Genomic DNA, 21971 nt, shown 5'->3' with positions numbered 1-21971 from the left:
ATGCTGCACTAATGATTACATTACTTAGTTTCATTGTACTCTGTTCAGATGCTTCGCTCACCTCAGGATTCTTGATGCTTGATACTAAAATGACCAGCATGACCTATTTTCCTGTTAATCTGACTAAAATTTGTTTCTCCTCTGTAGGGAAAACACACAAACATAACACTTAATCCCTGGACCATCAGCTTATCTTGCTCTGTTTTATGTGTCATCGACTTTGTCGAGCTTTATGCTCCCTCATCAAAAACATACCTGGAGTGTTGCTTTGATTCTTTCACGCATGTTTGAATCTCCCATGGCAACCGTTCAGCGGTGCCTAAATGCTAGCTCTCGCAAAGCGCCACCTATTTACTCAAAGCTTTTCCTTGTAGCTTCAATCTCTAGCCGAGTTTCTGTCTCATAGAGCACCCTTCCCCTGCCACTCCCCACTCCGCTCCCCCAGACTAGCGGCAGCAGTAGTTACCAAACACCACATGGAACTGTGCATCTGCTGAGCGCATACGAACTACATCTAAGTCCAACCGTCCTAAGACTGCTTGCAAGCGGCATAATGGGGGAAGTGCTGTTTTGATGATTTCCTGAAGGCAGAGCGTCGGAAAGAGCAGGAGCTTTAGAGGCCCAATCTCAAGGCATCAACTTGTGAAGTCAAATTTCTTTTAGGTTTGATATATACAGCATTTTTATAACAATTGAATGTTACAAGATTAGTTGACTGTCCTATTAAATGGCACTTTGTGCCTGGAAGAACACAAATTACCACACTGAGCTACAGGATCCAACAGCTACTCTGTAAAGTCACAGGTAGATCCTGAACCTAGACTCTACTGAACCTGCCTGCAGCCCAATAACCGTTAGAAAGTTACAAAAGAAGGCCTTAAAAACTATAAAACATCTCCTCCCATTCCATAAATTCACCCATTTGGACTTTGCACAAAAGCGTCAAATAAGGAAGACTGAAAGATTACCTTTTATTTCCCCTCTGATGATAAACATCGTGCAGCTCATCCTGGGATCCCCCAGGAACAATGAACATTCAGGTTGCGTAGGGGCGTCAAACTGCTGCTGGCTATATGGAGTGCGTCTCCCTCCGGACTGAGGACTTTCATCTGACGGCTGAAAACAACACATTCCACAACTACTGTCTTACAAAAACACTTTATCAAAGCATACAGCACCCACTGCATGTTCCCCTGATCTCCTATTGAATAGCAATGAACATATTCAGGGATGAATGGCAATAACAGACATCAATTCCACACCCTGGAAAAAAATCTGGCAGCATGAAATGCGAATGATTTCCATCTACCTAAAATTTTAATCAGGATTGTATCTCCTGCTGCTCGGCGACGTTCCATCATGCTGTAGAAATGAACAATAAGAGTGTGAGTTGCAGGAAGTGGGGAAGTCTCGGATGGCCGTGGAAAGTTAAGGTTTAAACCGACACATTTCATTAGCTTTCGCTGTGTTCTTGTTAGATTACTGTTGTCCTATGAAGGCAGCAGTAAGCAGCTGAAACTGAACCCCAGTGACACAAGCTGGATGTGCAGACAGATTTCACAGCTAAGCTCCTTCCTGATCGGTGCTGCAGTTTTGCATGTGATGGCAGTTTTTCACTCTGGAGCCACATCTGTCCTGGGAGAATTATGAATGCTTTTCGTGCTTGAGGGGAACAGAATATCAAGTGGGTCAGTATATCATTTACAGGACTGGCTCTGACGCTTTGTGTGGATCTGTCCAGACAGACAAGGTGGTAATTTAAAAATATCAGTGCTGTGATTCTTTCACCAAACTCAGCAGTTCATACAGGGATGCCTTCAACATCCGAGGACACTTATGGAGCTTATTGAGCTCTGTAACTGTCAAAGGAGGAATATTTTAAAATGTCAGTATGACATGTTTACGACACCATGTCCAACGTCGAAGTGCAGGTTTTTCAGAATTTACATTTCACAAATCTGTGTAATTTAAATAGTGCAGTAGGTTTGCACTACGTAGTCCAGTGGATGTTGCATAAAAATGTTCTTATCTGGGGAAAAGCAGCCTTCCTACATGATTCACTTGGAATTTGATGAAGTTTTCTTCATCTAAAAGGTTCATTTTATATCTCTACACTACAAAAACATAAAATCTTGCCAAGTATTTTTTGTCTAGTTTGAGCAAATATATTGGTACACTCAAAATAAGATAAAAATAACTTCAGCAAAAAGTAGGAGTATGTTTTAAGTCAATAATTCCTTAATATTGGTTTTAAAAAATCAATATTTTTAAAATATTGATTTTAAAAAATATTAAAATATTTTTTAATATTTTAAAAAATATTAAAAAATATTTAATATTTTTTAATATTAAATATTAAAAATATTTAATATTAATATTAAATATTAAAATAAAAATATTTTAATATTAAATATTAAAAGTTCCACTGGCTTTACGCCAGTGGAACTGCTAGTTTTACGGCACATAAATTAAATAATCTTCTGGTGCATCTAGTATTTTTTCATCAATCTTAAGAAACTACAGACTTAAAACAATCTCCTGTTTCTAGTTGAGAAGTAAGTTGGTTTTGTCTTATTTTGAGTGGTCTAAGATATTTCCAATAGAAACTAAACAGAAAATAAGATTATGTGTTTTTGCAGATAGTGTAGCAGAGAAGAACGTTTTTTTGTTTTCTTGATTTGTACTGAATTTATATTTGTACTGTCAGTTTTTTAAATATATTTAGTAGCTTTTAAATTTTTCCTCTTTATTTGTAAAATTCCTAAAATTCAAACTGTTTACATTTTCCACCCCATCTTTGCTGTCACTGGTCAGTGTCTGTGCTACCAATTTTAAGTAAAATCTTAATAATTCATCGTTTAACAGGTTGATAAATTGTGTGATATCTAAACTTTGTCCTGTGAATCTGTCTCTGCTCTCCAGGGATTGCAGCCGATAAGAACGGACTCATCTACTTTGTGGACGGAACGATGATCAGGAAAGTGGATCGTAACGGAATCATTTCCACAGTGCTGGGCAGCAACGACCTGACCTCTGCACGACCTTTGACCTGCGATACCAGCATGCACATAAGACAGGTTAACATACAGAGCATTTCTAACACAGCCACAGCGCAACTGTAGCACACTGCTGTTTTTAAAGTGAAGGCTTGGAGCCAGTGTAAACCCCTGTTGGTTGTGATTGGTGGGACTGAATGCAGTGAAGCAGAGAAAACACAGATAAGCTTGAATGTATTAATGAGAGAAGAAGTTTTGTTGGGTGAAATCATTTCTGTTCTGTTTTTCTTTCTACCCCTCGTCCCCAGCGAAACTCTTTGTTGTCTGAATGTATTTACTTACAGACTAAAGCTGAACATAGTAGGGAGTGTGAGAGTCAGAAATAGTACACTATTATTACACCTTATTTTCAGATTGACAGTGTGTGATATTGCATATAACAGATAGGAGACGAGTAAAGAAACGGCTCCACACTCGCACACATTAAGCTGCTTCTTCTCGTATTTGGCGCTGACTGTTAGCTTTTCTTTTTATTTGTGTGACAGAATTCATGTCTATACCGCAGAGGGAGAGCACAGGAGTTAGAACTGCAGCTGGGATGAAGGTTTCACATATTTAATGTGCAGGTCATGGTTGATGATCCAAGGAAAACGAAGCTGTCATTCTTCTGTTCAGGTTCGATTGGAATGGCCCACAGATCTCGCCATCAACCCCATGGATAACTCCATCTACGTCCTGGACAACAACGTTGTTCTACAGATCACTGAAAACAGACAGGTACGTTTCACATCTGCACTTAACTTCAAAAATGTTCACACCCTTGAGCTTCTTCACGTTTTTTCACATTACAACTTCAAACTTCACTGGATTTTATGTAAAGTGTGAAGTAATTTAGCATTCAGCACCGTAGGCAGAAAGATTTGGAGATGTTTAAAACAAAGTTGAGTTGGAAAACAATATCCTGTGTGTGTGTGTGTGGTGTGTGTGTGTGTGTGTGTTCAGGTCCGTATAGTGGCTGGTCGTCCCATGCACTGCCAGGTGCCTGGTATAGAATACACCATGGGAAAGAGAGCGGTGCAGACCATGCTGGAGGGAGCGACCGCCATCGCTCTGTCCTACAGCGGCATCCTCTACATCGCAGAGACAGATGAGAAGAAGATGCACCGCATTCGACAAGTAACCTGTCGCATTTTTACGGCACATTCACTCGCTCACATTTAGTGATATTTCCAATTTACGTCAGGAATATGTATTGCAGCGTGTACTGTTGAATGTTGCTGTTTTCAAAAGGGACAATGCACATCACATAATATGCCAGAGTTAGCATAAAGGCTAGTTTTCATCTGTAGTTCCTCAGGGCACAATCAGTATAAACACAATAAATCACAATGCAACACAGACAAGTTGGCAAGATCCTTCCATCATCAAAATAAATAAAAAACATTTATTTATCTGAAGAAACAGATCAGGTTACACATTTAAAAAGAATAAAAAGCCATACAGCACAAAAATTTACCTCAATACATGAAAGAAAAAACTGAACCACATGAACTGTGCCTCCATATTTGATTATCTAAGAACCATGGTTTTAAGTTAGAAAATGTTTTAAAAGACTGATACGTTCTTACACTCTCTGGTAGTTTGTTAGAATAAACATGTAACTGATTTACTCACAAATTGCCACTTTTCTAAAATAATGGACAAAATACTTCAGTGACCCAGAGCCCTGAATCAATATTATTTCTTATTATTCATCAGTTTCTCTGCTAATATTCAATACTTGCAACTAATACCTCTAGTTTGTTCCTTTGTTTTCTGTCAGAATGCCAGGCTGCTGTTTTATTTAATATTTTTCATAGCTGTACATCCTCTGCTGTACTCCTAGGTGTCCACTGATGGAGAAATTACGCATCTGGCTGGTGCACTATCTGACTGTGACTGCAAGGTACTGCAGAGTTACAGCCACGTTTTGCTCCTTCACATCCATCAGGATATTTATATATATTACATGGAATGATGGTTTCTTCCTGTTTGTCTTTGCAGAACGATGCCAACTGTGACTGCTATCAGACAGGAGACGGCTACGCTAAAGACGCCAGGCTTAGCGGCCCTTCGTCTCTGGTGGTGTCGCCGGATGGGACTCTGTACGTGGCTGATCTGGGAAACATTCGGATCCGGGCAATAAGACGCAACCAGCCACGCACCGGTACGAACATTTATAGATGGAGCTATTTTTAGGCCTCCACACATAAATGCTGCATTTCTGCTGAGGGATCTGTGAAGGATCCCTCTGAACTCTGAAATATTCAAGACTGGCTGCAAAACCAGCAGGGAGCGCCTGTGAGCTGATAAAAATCACACTTTTCATCAGGTTAATACACATATTCATGCTTCTCAGTCTATTTTTAGGGAGAGTCCTCCAAGGAAAATCATCTAGCGTGTTTTCTGATTGTCACAGAAAGGATGAAATACTTTATATTTAATTACCCCTTAATTCAGAAAGAAAGATCTAAACCCCAAAAAGTAAAGGTCACAGTGCCACCTAAAGGATTTCAGACAGTCATCTTTTGGAGTTGAAACATTAAATGAAGCTGATTTTCTACTATGAATTAATAACATTTAGCAAACAAGAATTGTTTTCAAGTGTTTTAAAAAATCTCCCACTCAAGTATTTAGCCCAGAGCAACAATCATGTAGGTTTTATTATTAGTGTTTCTATCTTCTTCTACAAGGATTTCACCTGTACTAATCACTCCTGTGCTTTCATCTATTTTTATCTTTATTGCATTTCGTGTATTCACACATTTCTAATTATATTAAAAGGAATCACAGGTGGTTTTAATTAAAACTGTTCAGTTTCAGTTTAACACAGTTCAACTCCTTGTTATTCCACACATGTCAATGAAGGTTTTGGTGCCAACAGATCATATTGAATCTTCTGCTGGATTCAATCTCCTTACTTGAACAAACATGGGGTGGCAGTGGAAAGTGGAGAGAGGAGGATTCTTTTCTCTTTTTACTTTTCTTTTTTTTTTCTCTTCAGAGCCAGGTTAGGCCGTGGAGGTTGGGGAAAATAAATACAGGAGCTCCTTGTCAAAATGCCAGCTGAAAAAAAAAGTTAGAGGGAACATAATAAAGCATTTAATATAGATGCCAAAAATTGTTCCTACTGCTTGGCATTTAAAGTAGTAACATTAGTAAGTTGCAGTCCATGCATTATTTTCCATATTTGCATCACTTCCAACAATAAGTCCTCACTGGAAATCCGGTCAGAACTCATGAAAGTCCAATCAGACTGACCAGTACAAAGCATCTCCAAACATGGTCAGTAATCACAGTGTTTGTCAAGTGGCTGCTATAATCGCTGTACATTAGCTTAATAAGGCAAAGTCAAGAGCTGGAGAATAAAAATGAGTCTCTCTCCAATCAGAGTCTCTTCATCTGTCTAACTCATCTGCAGGCTCTTTGGCTTCAGGTCCCAGCTCCTATGAAGTGGCTTCTCCAGCCTCACAGGAACTTTATGTGTTTGATTCGAATGGGACTCACCAGTTCACCATGTCTCTGATCACTGGAGACTTCAAATACAACTTCAGCTACAGGTTGGTTTGACATTTTTTACTGTTTTTCCCCTCTTTTTTTAAACCATAAAACTGTAACGGTGCATTTTTTTGAAGCATAGTTCAGTTTGTTCTCATTTTCTGCTTTCCTGTCCTCTCAGCAACGAGGAGGATGTTACCGCAGTGACAGACAGCAGCGGGAACACGCTCCGTGTCCGTAGAGACACCAACAGGATGCCTGTACGTGTGGTAGCTCCTGATAATCAGGTGAGATGTTCACATTTTTGCACATTTGCATTCTTTGAGGATGGCCATGACTCACAGATTGTTCTGGATTCATGGCGACCATCTGACTGTCTGGTTGTGTTTTATTTTATCTTTCAATACACAGGTCATCTGGCTGACAATCGGGACCAATGGAGGACTAAAGTCTCTCACGGCTCAGGGTCAGGAACTGGTTTTATTTACTTACCATGGCAACAGTGGCTTGCTGGCTACCAAGAGCATCCAAATTGGCTGGACTACATTCTATGAGTAAGCCACCTACTGACTGTCACATCTAAATGCATGAATGCAATCTGTGCAGCTATGTGAGGATGAAAGTAAGGCTCCAGAATAATTGCATTGTTGATGCCTTGGTCATTAGGGAAGAGGATACGTCCACTTCACTTGACACAGGTGGTCCTCTGTTGTAATCAAGTCATGTTTATTTATATAGTGCATTTCAGCAACAAGGCTTGACATCATAAAAACACAAAAAAGGCATAAACTAAATTCTGTTCTCTGAGCTACAGGGAGCCAGTGAAGGACTTTAGAACTGGGTGATGTTCTCCATCTTCCTGGTTTTAGTGAAAAAGCAAGGTGCAGCGTTCTGGATCATGTCCGAACATTATATGTCGTCATTCACCATCAGTCCACATCTTCTGGTTTCGGCAGGGACAAACAATCTTACTTTATTCAAGAGCTCTTTTACGCATTCCAGGACTTCATAAAACAGATTTTCCCTCATTCAAATATAAATAAATCTTCTCTAAAGACACTAGACATATAAAAGAGCTTCAGGTTTTTGTTAAATTGCTGCTTGGCTGCATGAACAAATTCATTGCTCTTCATCATTGCTTTTGTTTGTGATTTGGTCTTTTCTCCATTCTTGCCTCAGGCCACAGTTGGAGCTGTGCTGTGGTCTGATCTGGTTTGAGGCGGCAGATGGAAGTGTTCCTACTAAGACACTTAACACACACCTGTGTGTTTGCTACAGTGCCCTTCCAGCTCCTCTGGGTCAAATGAATAAATCACCTTTCATTGTATAGCCTCCCACTGAAAAGTCTAGCCTTTTAGAGTGTGCGTTCAGTCATGCACAGTGTTAACAAAGTCACCATTGGCGTGTTTCTTCTGTTTTATTCTGCTTTTACCGGTGCAGGTTAGCTTCTTTGAAACACTCAATCTCAGTTTCAAGAGGGACGTGTTCACACAAATAAGACTTAAACTGATGAGAGAAACCAAATGAGACGATGAATAGCATCAAAAGCACTTAGTCTTCAGAAGCCGGTTGAAATCAGTCTTGCTGAAGGGGGATCCAGGATGAGGGGGCAGCGGTAACATATGAGAAGACTTTTCATCCAGCTTTAATCAGGCAGATGGAAGATTGAGGGCAAAAGAAAGTCTAGAGCGCAGACTGTGACTGCACTGTTGACGGGATATGAAAGTTGGCAAGACTGATAATAACAGTGTAAGTATTGATTAATTCATTCACTTGCTGAAATGAACATGTTTGCCAATAGGACAGCACTCAGTTTGCCGAATGGCCAAGGAGGAAAGTTGATTTTATGTCAGTTTTAGAATCATTTCTGGTGTTGACGTGAAGATGTGTTTGGATCATTATCCTTTTGTAAAAACCAATAATGACAAGCCTTCATTTAACTGCCAGAGGACACCAGATTTTATTCTAAGGTCTCCTGGTACTTGAAAGAGTTTGTGATACTTTCAAATATGTCTGAACGGCCCAATTCCGATTTTTAACCCAAGAAATATCCAACTTGCTCCACTTCCATATATGACACTGAATCTGATACGTGTCCAATCTGAACAGCCATGTTGGATTTTATCCAGATTTTACGTCTTTGATGTGAGACTTGTCATAATTGTTCACCAGGAGACACCAGACACGGTAAATCTGGATGCCAACAATGGCCGAAAATTATAATTGTGAAAACTCTGATAATGTTTTGTGTCTCTGCATCCAAACAGACATCTCTACAGACATCACAGTGAATGCTCCACAAAAGGTCATTGCTATTATCTTGAGACAATAATATCGGCTTCTATTACGCAACAATTTGAAAACAATCCATAGACGGCATCCATTATTACTTCGTTAAACGAGGTGATTCTGTGTGACGCCTCCCTTCTTCTTCTTCATGCAGGTCCTTCGTGAAGTTTGACTCTGATCATATTTAATTAGTAGTATCAATAAGCAAAACAAAAAAATTGATTTCAGCAAAAATGTGGAACTGAGCATGAAGAGTTGCTGTGTGAACGTCGCCTTTTCATGCCTGCTGTACTCAACAGCGGCATGAGATGCTTTTCCACTCATTTATTCTCCGTTTCAGACCAAATCCTTCCTGGATCGTTTGCTGCAAAGAATATGAATCTTAGTTTCATTTAAGGAACTCAAATAGATGAGCAAACACTGGACTTTTATGTTTGTGAGTGAGTGGATTATGGATTGTTGTTATGGTGAGTTGGTAACCCAAAGATGGCACTCTTTTCTGCAATTTTTACCATCACTGTGTGATGAAGACGTGTCCTGACAAGATAAATGTGAGACCTCGCTCAGCCTTGCTTCTCTCAGTTTGAACTTACTAGAGCAGTGAGTATATGTAGATATGTAGATATGGGTAGATGCCATTTCCTTGTAGCCATTTCCTTACATGGAGTGTAATATATCTCTTCCTTACACGAATGCCATGTTCTCCTTTGCTTCCTGCTTTGAGGAATGAAAAGGGGCTTATATATGCCATGTTATAGTTATACTCCTAGTAAACAGGAGTCATGTTATGAGTTACTAATTAGGTTCATACACAGTCTGATAAAGGTAAAGATAAAATATCAGTTTAAACATGCTTCAATTACATTCATTGTATAGGAAATCTTGGACGTACCAAGAAGAGATTTAGTTGAAAATATTTCTTCTTTATTACTGAAAAAGGTATCAAAACTGAATCTTGCTGAAATGTTTATGCTAATGTGATGTTGCTGTGACAAATGATTAACCTATTTTAGGGCGTTTTACACATCTTAATAAATATGAGGACTTGCTTCCTGTATGTATATTCAGGTCATTTTCTCTGTCTCGGCAGGATTCATTACAGTAATGACATCTAATGTCCCCTTTCTCCTTCTCCTGCATTCTGTCCTGGTAGCTATGACAGCGAGGGTCGTCTGACTAATGTGACCTTCCCCACCGGCGTGGTCACCAATCTCCACGGCGACATGTCTTCAGGAGCCATCGCAGTGGACATAGAGACGTCAGGGAGGGATGAGGATGTTTCCATAACAACAAACTTATCGTCTATAGACTCCTTTTACACTTTGGTGCAAGGTAAGGTGCTGGCATGCATGTGACTGAGTCTGAAACTCATCTATAAGGAAAGGTCAGGCAGATGATTATGATCATTATGAATAATAAAAGTAAGTCAGATCCGAAGAAATGTAGCTTCATTTTTAGATTTTATCACCTTTCCCAATGTTTTCCCTGCTGCAAAATTAAAAGGAATAAAATCTGTTGCTGTTCACAAATCCATCTGCCAGAGTTTTATATTGTACAAAATATGAAAATACAGTGGCTTGCTAAAGTATTCATACCTGTTACAGGCACAAACGTCAGTTAAATTTATTGGGATTATGGCAAAAGATGTTCTGTTCAGTGCTTGTTTCCACATCTAAATTGGTACCAGTACTTTTTCTGTTGCAGGTTTTTACTCCTGTTTTATTGTTGCTTTCAGTGTCTTGGCAACTTGCCTGACCAGGTTCAATCTCTTCTTTTCAAAGAGTTTTGGAGAACTATCTGGTTTCTGTAATGCTGCTGGCATTACAAGCTTGTAACTAGTAACAGGCTCGATGCCTGTAAACAGGTTCGATGTACGGAGCTAAATACATGTCGATCCTGGAAGGAATCTGGTTGAGATGAATATAAACGTACGTCACACCTTTCAGATTTTTTAAACTGTAAAAGCCTCTGAAAAAATATTCTTTTGCTTCCACTTTGCATTCATTTTCTGCTTTGTGTTGGTCCATCAGGCAAAATAAAATACGCAGAAGTTTGTGGTTGTAATATGATTTAACATGAAGAAATCTAAGGGCTGCAAATACTTCTGTAAGTCACTGTAAGCTGGTGGTATTAAAAACTCACTAAATGACTGTGGAACAATCAGAGAAGTAAGACAAGCTGCAGTTACTGAGAGACACAAGTATTAAGCCACAGATGGGAAAATAGGTTGTGTTGTTTTCTGTGATCATTTTTTTCTGAATTTGGGATGTTGTTTCATTTGTACTTTGATTCAAAGCTTCTGTAAGCCAGAGTAAAATCCATTCTCATAATTTTTTTTTTTGAGAGCAGCGAAAGAAAACATTCACACTGGTGCATTTCAGCAATGTTGTCATTCTTTGTCAGACAAAAACTGGAAAATTATGTTTTAGCGGTGATGTTGATGTAAATTGTGGACGAACATTGCCTTCCATTTACCTCAGAGGTTTAAATTTGAGTGTGAAATTTGATGCTGCAGATCAATGAATCCTCCTTCAGTCTAGTGGATTCAGAACAGTTTCTTCCTTGATGTCTTTAAATTGTTCTGCTTGTGTATTATAATCTTAAAGTCAATGCATTATGAGCATCGATACAATATAAGTTTTCTGTGTGAAAGAAACTCGTGTATGAAGGACTACAATAGTGACGCCTCTGTTGAGAGTGCCTTCCTCCTATCCTGATTAATTCAAAGTCCTGGACAACTAAAGCATTGCTTTCATCAGTTCACTTACATTTATTCGTGTTTTTCCTGCCATCTCATCTACATGCGTAGGTAGAAGGCATCCCATTAGGTCCAGGTGCAGGCCAGCGACGGTAAACAAGCTAATTTAGCTGCTGTACTTAGTCATATTAATGATGCCGTTAACTGCTTGAGAAAGCAGAATATGTGGAAGCAAGAGGTTAAAAGGTCATTTGCAGACATTTACAGTAAACTGTTGTTTCTACTGGATCACCATGTGTGATAATGTGCTGGGGAATGACTGAGATAATAAAAATATAACCCTACCCCACCTAATGTCATCTCACATTCTGCAAGATACTTAATGCAAAATTATCCATTTTAATTAACTAAATTACCAAAAAATATATATATTTTTAATATTTTCATTAACGTACGTTGTAGAACTTGGAGATAGAAACGTATTCAGGTATTTCTCATGACATGTTAAAGTTAGAACTCTGAAGCTCAGCCGACATGAAGTTGCACCGGCATTACATCACACACAAAACACGAGAAATGTTGAAGCAGAAAATATATTTTACTTTGTGTCATTCGATAAAATGATTTGCAAAGAAAAAAAAAATTGACGAGAGTAAAGTGTTGTGCAAAACCGCCTCAGACTTTTTGATCGACTGTCTCGTAATAATTTCAAGTTGTCTGGATCGATAGTTTTCCAAGCTTTCTAAAGCGGGGGTTCTGAAGGTCTTCGAGTTTTTCTTTTTGTAATTTTGTCTGTCTTTCTTTTTAGCTTGTGTTCAGCAGATGCATCTGAATATGCCTTTAAAATGTGCAGGCTGTTATTGGAAATTAAGAAAACTAGAAGAAAAAAATAATGAACCAGAAAGTGTAAACATTCTTTTTAAAAAGGTTGAAATGGTGCAAAAAATCAGACAATGATTAGACACTTCAGAAACCCTTTTGCCCTATAACATAACATTTATCTTATAGAATTCAATTGAAAATTTGTTTCAAGGAAAACATTAAAAATGCTGCACTATACACTAATCTGGTTGTAAAAGTGTTCACACCCCTACAACAATACTAGATTAAAGCAGTTTGGGTTCAATTTCAGTTTTCAGTCTTTTTTGGTGGAAATCTGTCAGTATCTTGTTTATAGTTTTGGTTATGTGTAGCCTTTTCCATAATTTTCATTTTCTTTCTTTCTTTCTGCAGAGTTTATTTGGATATGTGCTTTCACTCCAATGTTGAAAAATTAAGTCTCTCTTTATTTTCAGCTTTCCAACAGGCAACTAAAGGTTTTGAGACAAATTAACTTGAATTTGGAACTATTCATAACTTTAATGTTGAAAAAAAATTATAAGAAAGAAAAATCCCAGAGGATAAGATTTCCAGAATAAAACTCCTTGATAGCTAAATGTAAAGATTTACTGTTTAGACTTCTCCACTTCCCTTGCGACTTGCATTGAGTCATAAAAACCAGGCTGCATTCTTGTCAGTATACATTTATTTTAGTGTGAGAATTCCAATACACTGTTACCAAGCCAAAATGCTTTAATATTAATTAAACGGAACCGAAAAACACGGGTGTCACAAAAAAATCAATAGTAAGTGAATGATGTGAGCTGAAAAACAGAGTGGAAATACAGTGAGAGGGAAAAGGCCAAATGCAACGGTTAGCCAGGCCTTTGTTTAATCAAGTTATTTTATTCTGTTGCTGTATTGTTGCATAGATCTAGCAGGGTGTATATTTAGTCAAAGATAAAAGAGTGCCGTCAGCCACTCTGTGTCCTGCTTGCACAAGCAGCCATTAGTCCTGTGGGAGGCTGAGAGGAACATAATTGAAAAAGGCTGAAGGATGTTAAACCTTCTCTCTGCTCCATTAGCAGGTTCAAACACTTCGCCCAGAGATGAATTGTTTCTCACCTTACTTTGTCTCCCTGCTGTCTTTTAGCTGCTCTTTCCCTCCCTGCATTTCGTTTTCCTCCCTTTATCCTCATTTCAGCTCACAATTGATATGTTCTTCAGTAAATCCTTTGAATGCTGCAGTGTAACGCCGTATCGATAACTGCATCTCTTGCTTGTACTTGTGTCATGCAGACCAGCTTCGTAACAGCTACCAAGTGGGTAATGACCATTCACTCAGGGTCATCTATGCTAATGGGATGGACACACACTATCAGACAGAGCCACACATACTGGCAGGTAGGTTTAAATTATTTACCATATCCTGAAGCAAACTTTGTGCATTGATGGAGCAAATACTTGTCCGTCTTTCTCAAAGCCTTCACCAGTCTGCATGTTGTAGTGTTTGTAAACCCCAGATGTCTTGTAATGTGTCTTTAGGAGCTGCTAACCCTACGATCGCCCGGCGCAACATGACCCTGCCAGGAGAGAATGGCCAGAACTTAGTCGAGTGGAGATTTAGGAAGGAGCAGACCCGAGGAAAGGTCATTGTGTTTGGGAGGAAGCTGAGGGTGAGTGTTCTTCAGATACAGGTGATGGACAGCGATCGACCACGGTCTCTTTAACAAAGGCTGATCGCCAGTCACCCTATTATTTTTTCTGGATTATAAGTCATGACATGGCTGAAAAACATATCACAATGTAGGCGTTTCATATTAGTCTATATTGATAATTATGGAGTCGTTTTTGTTTTAAGTATCTCAAAATACTGCCAAACTGGTGGCGTGACCTTTCCTGTTTACAGTTTTCACTCCATGCCGTTGTTTTTTATTTTTACACAATTATGAGGCAAAACATGAAACTGCTGCTGCACCATTTTCTCAACAGGTTGTTTTTATGTAACCAAAGAGTGAGGGATGAAATTTTGCTGGTCGATAAATTGCCTCAGAAGTTATTGCAATAAACGATAATATTGCTGATTTGAAACCATTTTCAAGTAATGTAAGGGTAATGATATAATGGCTTAAGAACAAATTCTCAGACAATAAACTTTCAATTCTAAAGAACATTTAACACTGGAAGTGGAAGACATTTTAAAATATCCAAAATAAATTAAAAAACAACAGAAAAACAAATAAAATTAATTATAAAGTCTCTGTGAACAAAATTGTTCTTCAAAAAAAAAAAAAAAGAGCCAGTTGAGACCAAAACACCAGACTGAAGAGTTTTGTCGTCCAGTTTTTGGTAGAATTAGAGAGAAAAGAGAAAAAACAATAAATAATGCAAATGTAAATTATTGAGATCTTTTTAATCGTGTGATAATTTGTTGATTACTGAGACAAACCTAGTGAGACGTTGAGAGCCTTTCCTCTGCCTACATCCCACAGAAATCTGAGTTGTTCAGTGAAAATTTTTAAAATTTTATCAGACATGTTACCTATTGATACTGATCATGTGTCTTTTGTGATTTATATTGTTTTTGATTTATTGCCCAGCCCTACTGCAGTTTCTGACTGACCCAGATGTCTGTGCTCTGAATCAGGCTGACTCAGAGCGTGTTCAGGTTATGGTCATGCTGAGGTCTTTGGCTGCAGAAACCGGACAGTATCATGTTGCTGTTATAACATTAAATTGAACTAGTCAGGAGCTTTGAGCATTTTTATGATACTTTCTCCCCGTGGTAAAAGAAACGACTTAAAAAACGATAGGACACGGGTAGGAGAAGAAAGCTTTGAGACTCTCTGACCTGCTCATGTACGTAAAAACATCATGGCAGCTCCTAAAAATTAATTATAAAGTAACACTGCAGATGATATTGGTAACAAAGTGAGCATGAAAAAAAGCACTAAGACAAAGATTCCCCTAGCATGTCCAGTTCCTGTGTCATAACTCAGCTTATCACATTTCTCTTAATTTGTTCTCCCACAGACATATTACTATCATATTCTTGTAAGAATAAGAGAAAAAAGATTATGCCGTCCATGCATTATGCATCCTGTATACCTGCAGGCTCTACAAGTGGCTGCTGAGAGCTGCAGCACACCAGATTGGAGGACGGGTTGACAGGGTCATATTGATGCCCACAGGCAATTTACCAGTTCACACTTTCAAATTTTTACACTGTTGGAGGGAGAGCGTACGAACGCTCTGCTCGCAGCACGACCCCGGCTGTCTGTGAGAAAAAAAATCTAAATTCTTGCTTTTGGACAACAGAGCATAGCTTTTTTTATTATTTATCTTATTTGTGTCATCATCTATGGGAAGAGTGTGCAGATGGGAATACATCCATGACCCCGGTAATAAGACAATCACCTGCTACGTTTTTGCTCTGGGAAGTATTTGGATGTGTTTGGCATCTGTGTGGCCTCTATTTTCTCGTGTTAAAGAAGCAACTCCTTGCAATTTTATTTAAAAATAGCTTTAGAAATCCCCTTAAATAATCTCTGTCTAGGTGAGGAAGGGTTTTTCCAGGATACCAATGAAGCTTAGCTAAGTTGTAGAGGTTTATTTGCTAAAAAAAAAAAAAAAAAGAAAGATGTTTGCAAGGTGTTGTCGAATTGTCATAAAAACAGCAAATGTGAGAATCTATGTTAAATTGTTTATTTCAAAAATACTTTTTCCTTTTTATCCCAAAGAGAAATAAATGCTGTTGTAATCCAACAACGATGACACCAACCACTTTAAAGAGAGGTTGTGTTAGCAGCTAGTGTTGCAAATAATCTGAAGGAGCTTCTGACTGGAGACTGCAGATGTATGATAATCATGTATGATAGTAGGGACAGCAGCTCATCCAGACAACAGAGACCATATTTCACAGAAGCATTTTGTGGATGCTAATCCACCTCATTTGCTTTTGCCACTTCTCTTTAAATCTATGTTTGGCCTTTTGGTTAGAAAGCTGGACAGTTGTAGTCCTGGAAATGATCCTGGCTAATTACGATCGATGGAAGAGACGGTTTGAACATCCTCTTCCTCTCTTCTCTGCATCCATGAAACCTCCCTTTTTAATTCGTCTGGAAGTATGGGTCATAGTTCAGGTATTTTTTGAACTTTCGAGATGCTAGTCAGCTTCTACCTGTTATAAATTTTCTCCCGAAAGTAAAACAAAGTAAGAGCAAAACACCTTCCAGCTGTACGGCATCCAGAACCACAGGGTACAAAAAGAGCAATGCCTCAGCCAAAAAACACATGGACAAAAGCCTACAAAACATTAGGGGCACAATTTTACCAGAATTTTGTTAATACACTGGAAAATGCTGGAAGACGAGCCTCGCCATCCACAGTGAAGCTGGTCGTAGGTCAACCACCAATCTGCCTGTTTTTAGCTCAAATGAAATTTACAGCAGCAAACATGGACAAACTAAATTATCTCTGGAGAAAAGAGACCAATATTTACATGTTTGGCAACGAGACAAATGTTTGGAGCATTATGGTGGTTCCAGCATGCTGATGGCCAATTTCACTGCCAGTGTAACTGATGCATTGCACATAAGAGTGCAGAATACCTCCAGATTCCTCAGGTTGGCCTCAAATCAACAGCTGGATGGATAAAATGTGGATAGTAGTTTGCCAGCAATGAAATGTCTTATACATTTTATTTTAATTGTTCAATATTTGGAAGAGTAGCCAACCCAGACTGAATGGTTTTGTTCACTTCCTCCACTCCCAACGCTAAACTACTGCTATAGGCAGACTACAACTATAACTGGACAAGAGAATCAATGTCATCGTTTGATTGGCTGGAGAAATTGCACTCAGTGGGAGAAATCCCACAGAGAACACTGAAGAGAAATGAGAATTGAGTGAAACTGCACAGGAAGGCAATGGCCAGGCCAGACCTGACCCCAACACATTGTAAATTTATTGGTCTACGGCTGAGTCTGTGACTTTATTCAGCTATGCTGTGTTTCGTCCTAGTGGCTCCTGGCCAGTGTTCCAATATCTTCCTCATCCCCCTTTAATTCACCTCACTGATTTTAACTGGTCCTAATTCACAAATGAATGAGTAGCTTGAATGAAAAGGTGAGAAATTGGACCGTTGGACATCTTCCAGCCAGACTCTCTGTTTAATGAAAGAGGTCTGTAAGTGATTGATTGGCCGGTTTGTAATGTTTGTCATTGCTTCAAGGATCTATAAGGTGAACTTAGCTGCAGATCTGGGCTATCTGTCTTCATAAATCGGATTTTAACAGCACATCATTTAGATGGTGATTAAGCCTGACTTGTTGGTTCAGGGATGTTATTTGGTTTTATGGCTGTCAGATCAGAGATTTGTTTTATTTCGTAGGCTGTGGTACCGACATTTAGGTGAACAGTCAAATTTTAGGACATTACAAGTTAAATTCATTAGCTATTTCATTTTTTTTCCTTTCTCTCACACTTATGCTAGATACTTGTATTATAGATTAAAGGGGGCATATCATACAAACTTCACATTTCACATGTTTTTCTACTCCCATTTGGATCTCTACTGCTTCTAGAAACAGTCCAAGTGCTTAAAAAAACACCCAGCTGGTTTTTGGCAATAAGGTAAAGTTTTTTTGGTGTCTGGAAAATGAGGCCTTTTTATAACCTTTCGAATATAATGTCACAAATCAGCAGGCGCCGCCCCTCACCTGGCAACCCCAGTGGTTTACAATGAGCTGTTAGTTTGTTACTCAGTGTTTCACACACTGCTTTGCTATTTTGGCTGTTTTTGTGTAATAAACACAGACAGTGTAGAATCTACTGAGGGTTTTTTGTATCGTGATAAATAAATCTTTGGATTCAAATAAAAGGTGAACGTTCTCTCTGCATTGAGTGTGTGCATGTTTGTGTGATAGTTACAAACAGAAAGACAAACTTGCAGACACTGGACAAAATATGTGAAGCTGAATGAAACGGGAAGAATAAGGAACCAGCAGTAGAAGATAAATCTGGGCGTTAGTTTCACTGTTGAGAGACGATCACAAAGCACAGCTCAGTCCCTTATTTGTCTCCTCTGACATCCAGGTAAACGGAAGGAACTTGCTGTCTGTGGATTATGACCGCACGCTGCGAACCGAGAAGGTTTATGATGACCACAGAAAGTTCCTGTTAAAGATCATCTACGACACGCAGGGCCACCCGTCACTGTGGATCCCCAGCAGCAAACTGCTCTCAGTTAACCTGACGTACTCCAGGTAAATACATCTGTACTGTTCTCCTCTGATCTGATCCATCAGATGTAACTACGACACTCTTGTTTAACTTTCTAGCTGTAATTCAGTGAAACGTGAACCTGTGTGTGTGTGTGTGTGTGTGTGTGTGTTCAGCACGGGACAGGTGACGGGCCTCCAGAGGGGTCCGACCACAGAGAAGTGGGAGTACGACAATCAAGGAAGAATCATTTCTCGAGTCTTTGCTGATGGGAAGATATGGAGCTACACGTATCTGGATAAGGTAGGGAACAAGTAAAAACATTTACAGACAGGCATACATTCAACTTTCTTTCTCACTGGGTCAGGTGTTCAAACATTTCCAACCCAAACATATCTGTACTGCGTCACGTATCATGGTATCACCCATTTATGTTTTTTTAACAATATCATGGCTTCTTTTATTTAGAAGGAGTATTGTTTCATTCATGTAAACTTTCTTGAATCCAGATTCTTAATCATGGATACATTTTAGACTGCTCCATTCAGTTAAAACCAAATTAGATGTTTGGAGATATTGTCCTGTTAGACCTCCCAACTGTGTCCATCTTTCATCTGTGTAGCCTGAGATTTGAGATGAAAATAAGGTACTTTAATGGAAGTCCTCCATTTTCATTATTCCTGCCACTTTAAGCAATGAAACAGCATCAGTAGCTGAAAAGTTGTGCAGAACCTTTTCTATATTCTACTAATGTCGAAAAACATAATTTCGCAATTGCAGCGTTTTCATTAAATAAATGGAATAAAATTGCATGTGAACAAGTCTGCTCCCCAATAAGTCATTATAAATCATGGCAGTGACGGCTGTAAACACTAACATCAGACATATCCACCTAACATCCATGGTACTAACGCTCATCAGCCATTAGACGATGTGTCGGCGACTTATTGAGGCATTAGCTCAATAAGACTCTGCTACTTTGAGTGGCTACAGATATAAGCAGCATTTTAGTGAAATTGTATTCAGTGATTTTACATAAAAGTAATGGATTCAAGACTTTTGAATGTCAAACTCAACATTTCATGAAGTGTGTGATGCTGAAAAAGCTCTGGTGGATCCAGCTGCACATTGCCCAAAGAGGCCAGGACCTACAAATGAGCACTTTGCTGTTGGATACAGACTCCTGTGACTCCTGTGATGCAAAGAAGTTTTTCCATTGCAGTCTTAAGAAATATACAAGGTGTGACATGGATGAAAGTTTTTTCTAAATTGCCGTGTTTCCATTCGGCAAATTTATTTTCGTAATTCGAATTTGCACAATTTCATGGTCCGTGGAAACACAGCTGGTGTCAGCGAACCAGCATCATTCTGTCACTGCTTGGCTTGACAGTTGGTACAGGTACAGTTTTCTGAGGTTTTGAGAGCCTTTCCTTGTTTTCTCCAAGCGTCCTGTATGTAATTTTATTCCATATGAATCAATGTTTGACTAGCTTGTTCCAGTGGGCAGCTACAAAGTTTTTACCAACCAAGAAGGAAGTTTCTATCTGCAGTAAATGTGCGGTAAAACATACTTCACTTTGGAGTGGAGAAACTTGTGTGCAAGCTGCTTTTAGTTCATGCCAGGCTTGAGCTTAAGTGGTTTCACACTTGTTCCTGATCAATGTATTTTCATCTGAGAGAGGCAGTATATGCGTGAAATAGTTTGAACTGATGAATCTGCAGTCAATGGCTGCAAAAGACCTCCTTGACTTTAACGGAAATCCACGTCTTCTTCTTAAAAAGAAACTGTCTGAGTAAGTGGAGAAAATTTGAATTAAACTTCTGCACCAAGTTCGTCTTTTTTTAAGACTGATTCAAGTATTACATCTTAAAATTATTCCACAGAACTTTTCAAATTCATTTTAATGCAATCATTCAGAAGAAGAACAGCATGGTGATGGAAACGCAGGATAGAGTAGCAAGTATCATGTAGGAAGGTGCTCTATAATTCTGAGTCTGCTAGTATTTTCCAAGGAATCTGTGCACTTACAAGAGACGGCAAAAAGCACGAAGTGAATGATTGTAGAAAGGCGGTGAGTAAAGTAAAGGAAACTAAGAACCAAGAAACTATCTTGTCCTCAAATAAAAGAAACTATTGATGTCAGGAAAGCAAGGCTGACAGAGAGAAGAGAGTAAAAGAAGAAGAAGAGACCATTAAAAAGTGAGTGGCTTTGAAAAACATCTCTAAGGGAGCTCAGGAGGGAGCAAAAAAACAAACAGTGTGAGGAGAAAGAGGACAGGGAGGAGGGGAGTGAATCCAACACGTCTGCTGTGTTAGCCTAGGAAGGGCCTGACACTCTGAACGGCACCTGGCCTTGTTTGTGTGGGGATACAGAAGGCGATTGATTGATAGCAATGGAAAGACAGACAGACTGACAGAGGTACAACGGTGAGACAAGACTCCAGGGACGCCTGGAGCTTAGTTAGGATGTTAGAGAGAGGTGGAGGCCAGGGGAGAAGAACAACAGAGGGCTTAAAATTAGAATCACAGAAAGGCAAAAGATGCAGCAGACCATGAAATATGTCCTCTACGGGGAAATGTCTCTTGTATTAATGTGAATCTGGATAAGAAAACATCTCAAAGTGTTTAATATAAACTGAATATCTTCGGAATAATTGTTTCTTTATTCCTTTGTTCACATTCGTCTTTCATTGGCTTGATTAAAGTAATTGAATCTGTAGCTGTCTTGTTCTGACCGAAGGAAAAAACAAAAATGGTGTTTCACTCTCCCTCAGCTTTGTGTCCTGTTTGTAACATCCTGCTGTCGTCTCCTCTCTTTGACAGTCCATGGTGTTGCTGCTGCACAGCCAGCATCAGTACATCTTCGACTACGACTCAGGGAACCGACTGTCAGCCGTCACCATGCCCAGCGTGGCTCGGCACACCATGCAGACCATCAGATCTGTGGGATACTACAGGAACCTGTACACCCCCCCGGAGAGCAACGCCTCCGTTACTGTGGACTACTCTGAGGAAGGGCAGGTGTGTGGCTTTTAATCAAACTGATGCAATCCTTCCCGGCTTTTGTAAAATAACTTTGCCTCTTCATACTGACTTCAGCTGTTTTTCTTCATGTAACAACCGTAGACTTCAGAGGTGTTGTATGTGTGACGTATCAACACAGATCAGTGCAAATTTGTTGAGCGGCAGGAAAATTATCCAAGCTTTCTAAAAAAAAGTTTTTAAGGAATAAAAATCTATAAAATATGTTTTCCATTTGTATTTTTATTTTCACAATTTGCAAACTTTTTCTTTGTGTTGGTCAATCACATAAAATCTTAATAAGATTAATTAAGGTTTGTAAATGTAGCTTTACAGAAGTTTAAGGATGCTGAGGCTGCAGTCGTGTGTCTCTTTCTGATTGGCTTAT

The 21971-nt window shown here is 39.1% G+C and overlaps 1 protein-coding gene across 9 annotated transcripts in view; it reads left to right on the top strand.

The window, feature by feature from the left end:
* tenm3 (teneurin transmembrane protein 3) overlaps positions 1–21971 on the top strand; it is a 233519-nt gene that overhangs the window by 202510 nt on the left and 9038 nt on the right. For all 9 annotated transcript variants that reach the window (XM_015046553.1, XM_015046552.1, XM_015046551.1 and 6 more), the window contains 14 exons: positions 2923–3077; positions 3672–3773; positions 3999–4172; positions 4882–4941; positions 5040–5202; positions 6457–6595; positions 6715–6820; positions 6945–7087; positions 9976–10154; positions 13639–13743; positions 13885–14015; positions 18436–18605; positions 18738–18864; positions 21386–21583. In XM_015046553.1, the coding sequence (XP_014902039.1) occupies positions 2923–3077; positions 3672–3773; positions 3999–4172; positions 4882–4941; positions 5040–5202; positions 6457–6595; positions 6715–6820; positions 6945–7087; positions 9976–10154; positions 13639–13743; positions 13885–14015; positions 18436–18605; positions 18738–18864; positions 21386–21583 (1952 nt within the window). The remainder of the gene's footprint in view (positions 1–2922; positions 3078–3671; positions 3774–3998; positions 4173–4881; positions 4942–5039; positions 5203–6456; positions 6596–6714; positions 6821–6944; positions 7088–9975; positions 10155–13638; positions 13744–13884; positions 14016–18435; positions 18606–18737; positions 18865–21385; positions 21584–21971) is intronic.

This window comes from Poecilia latipinna, unplaced genomic scaffold (assembly GCF_001443285.1).
Source record: "Poecilia latipinna isolate Pla-1442-1.1 unplaced genomic scaffold, P_latipinna-1.0 Scaffold783, whole genome shotgun sequence".
In the NCBI taxonomy this organism is placed as follows: domain Eukaryota; kingdom Metazoa; phylum Chordata; class Actinopteri; order Cyprinodontiformes; family Poeciliidae; genus Poecilia; species Poecilia latipinna.
The sequence above is the reverse complement of the archived record's forward strand: the minus strand, read 5'-3'. Positions and strand labels throughout refer to the sequence as shown.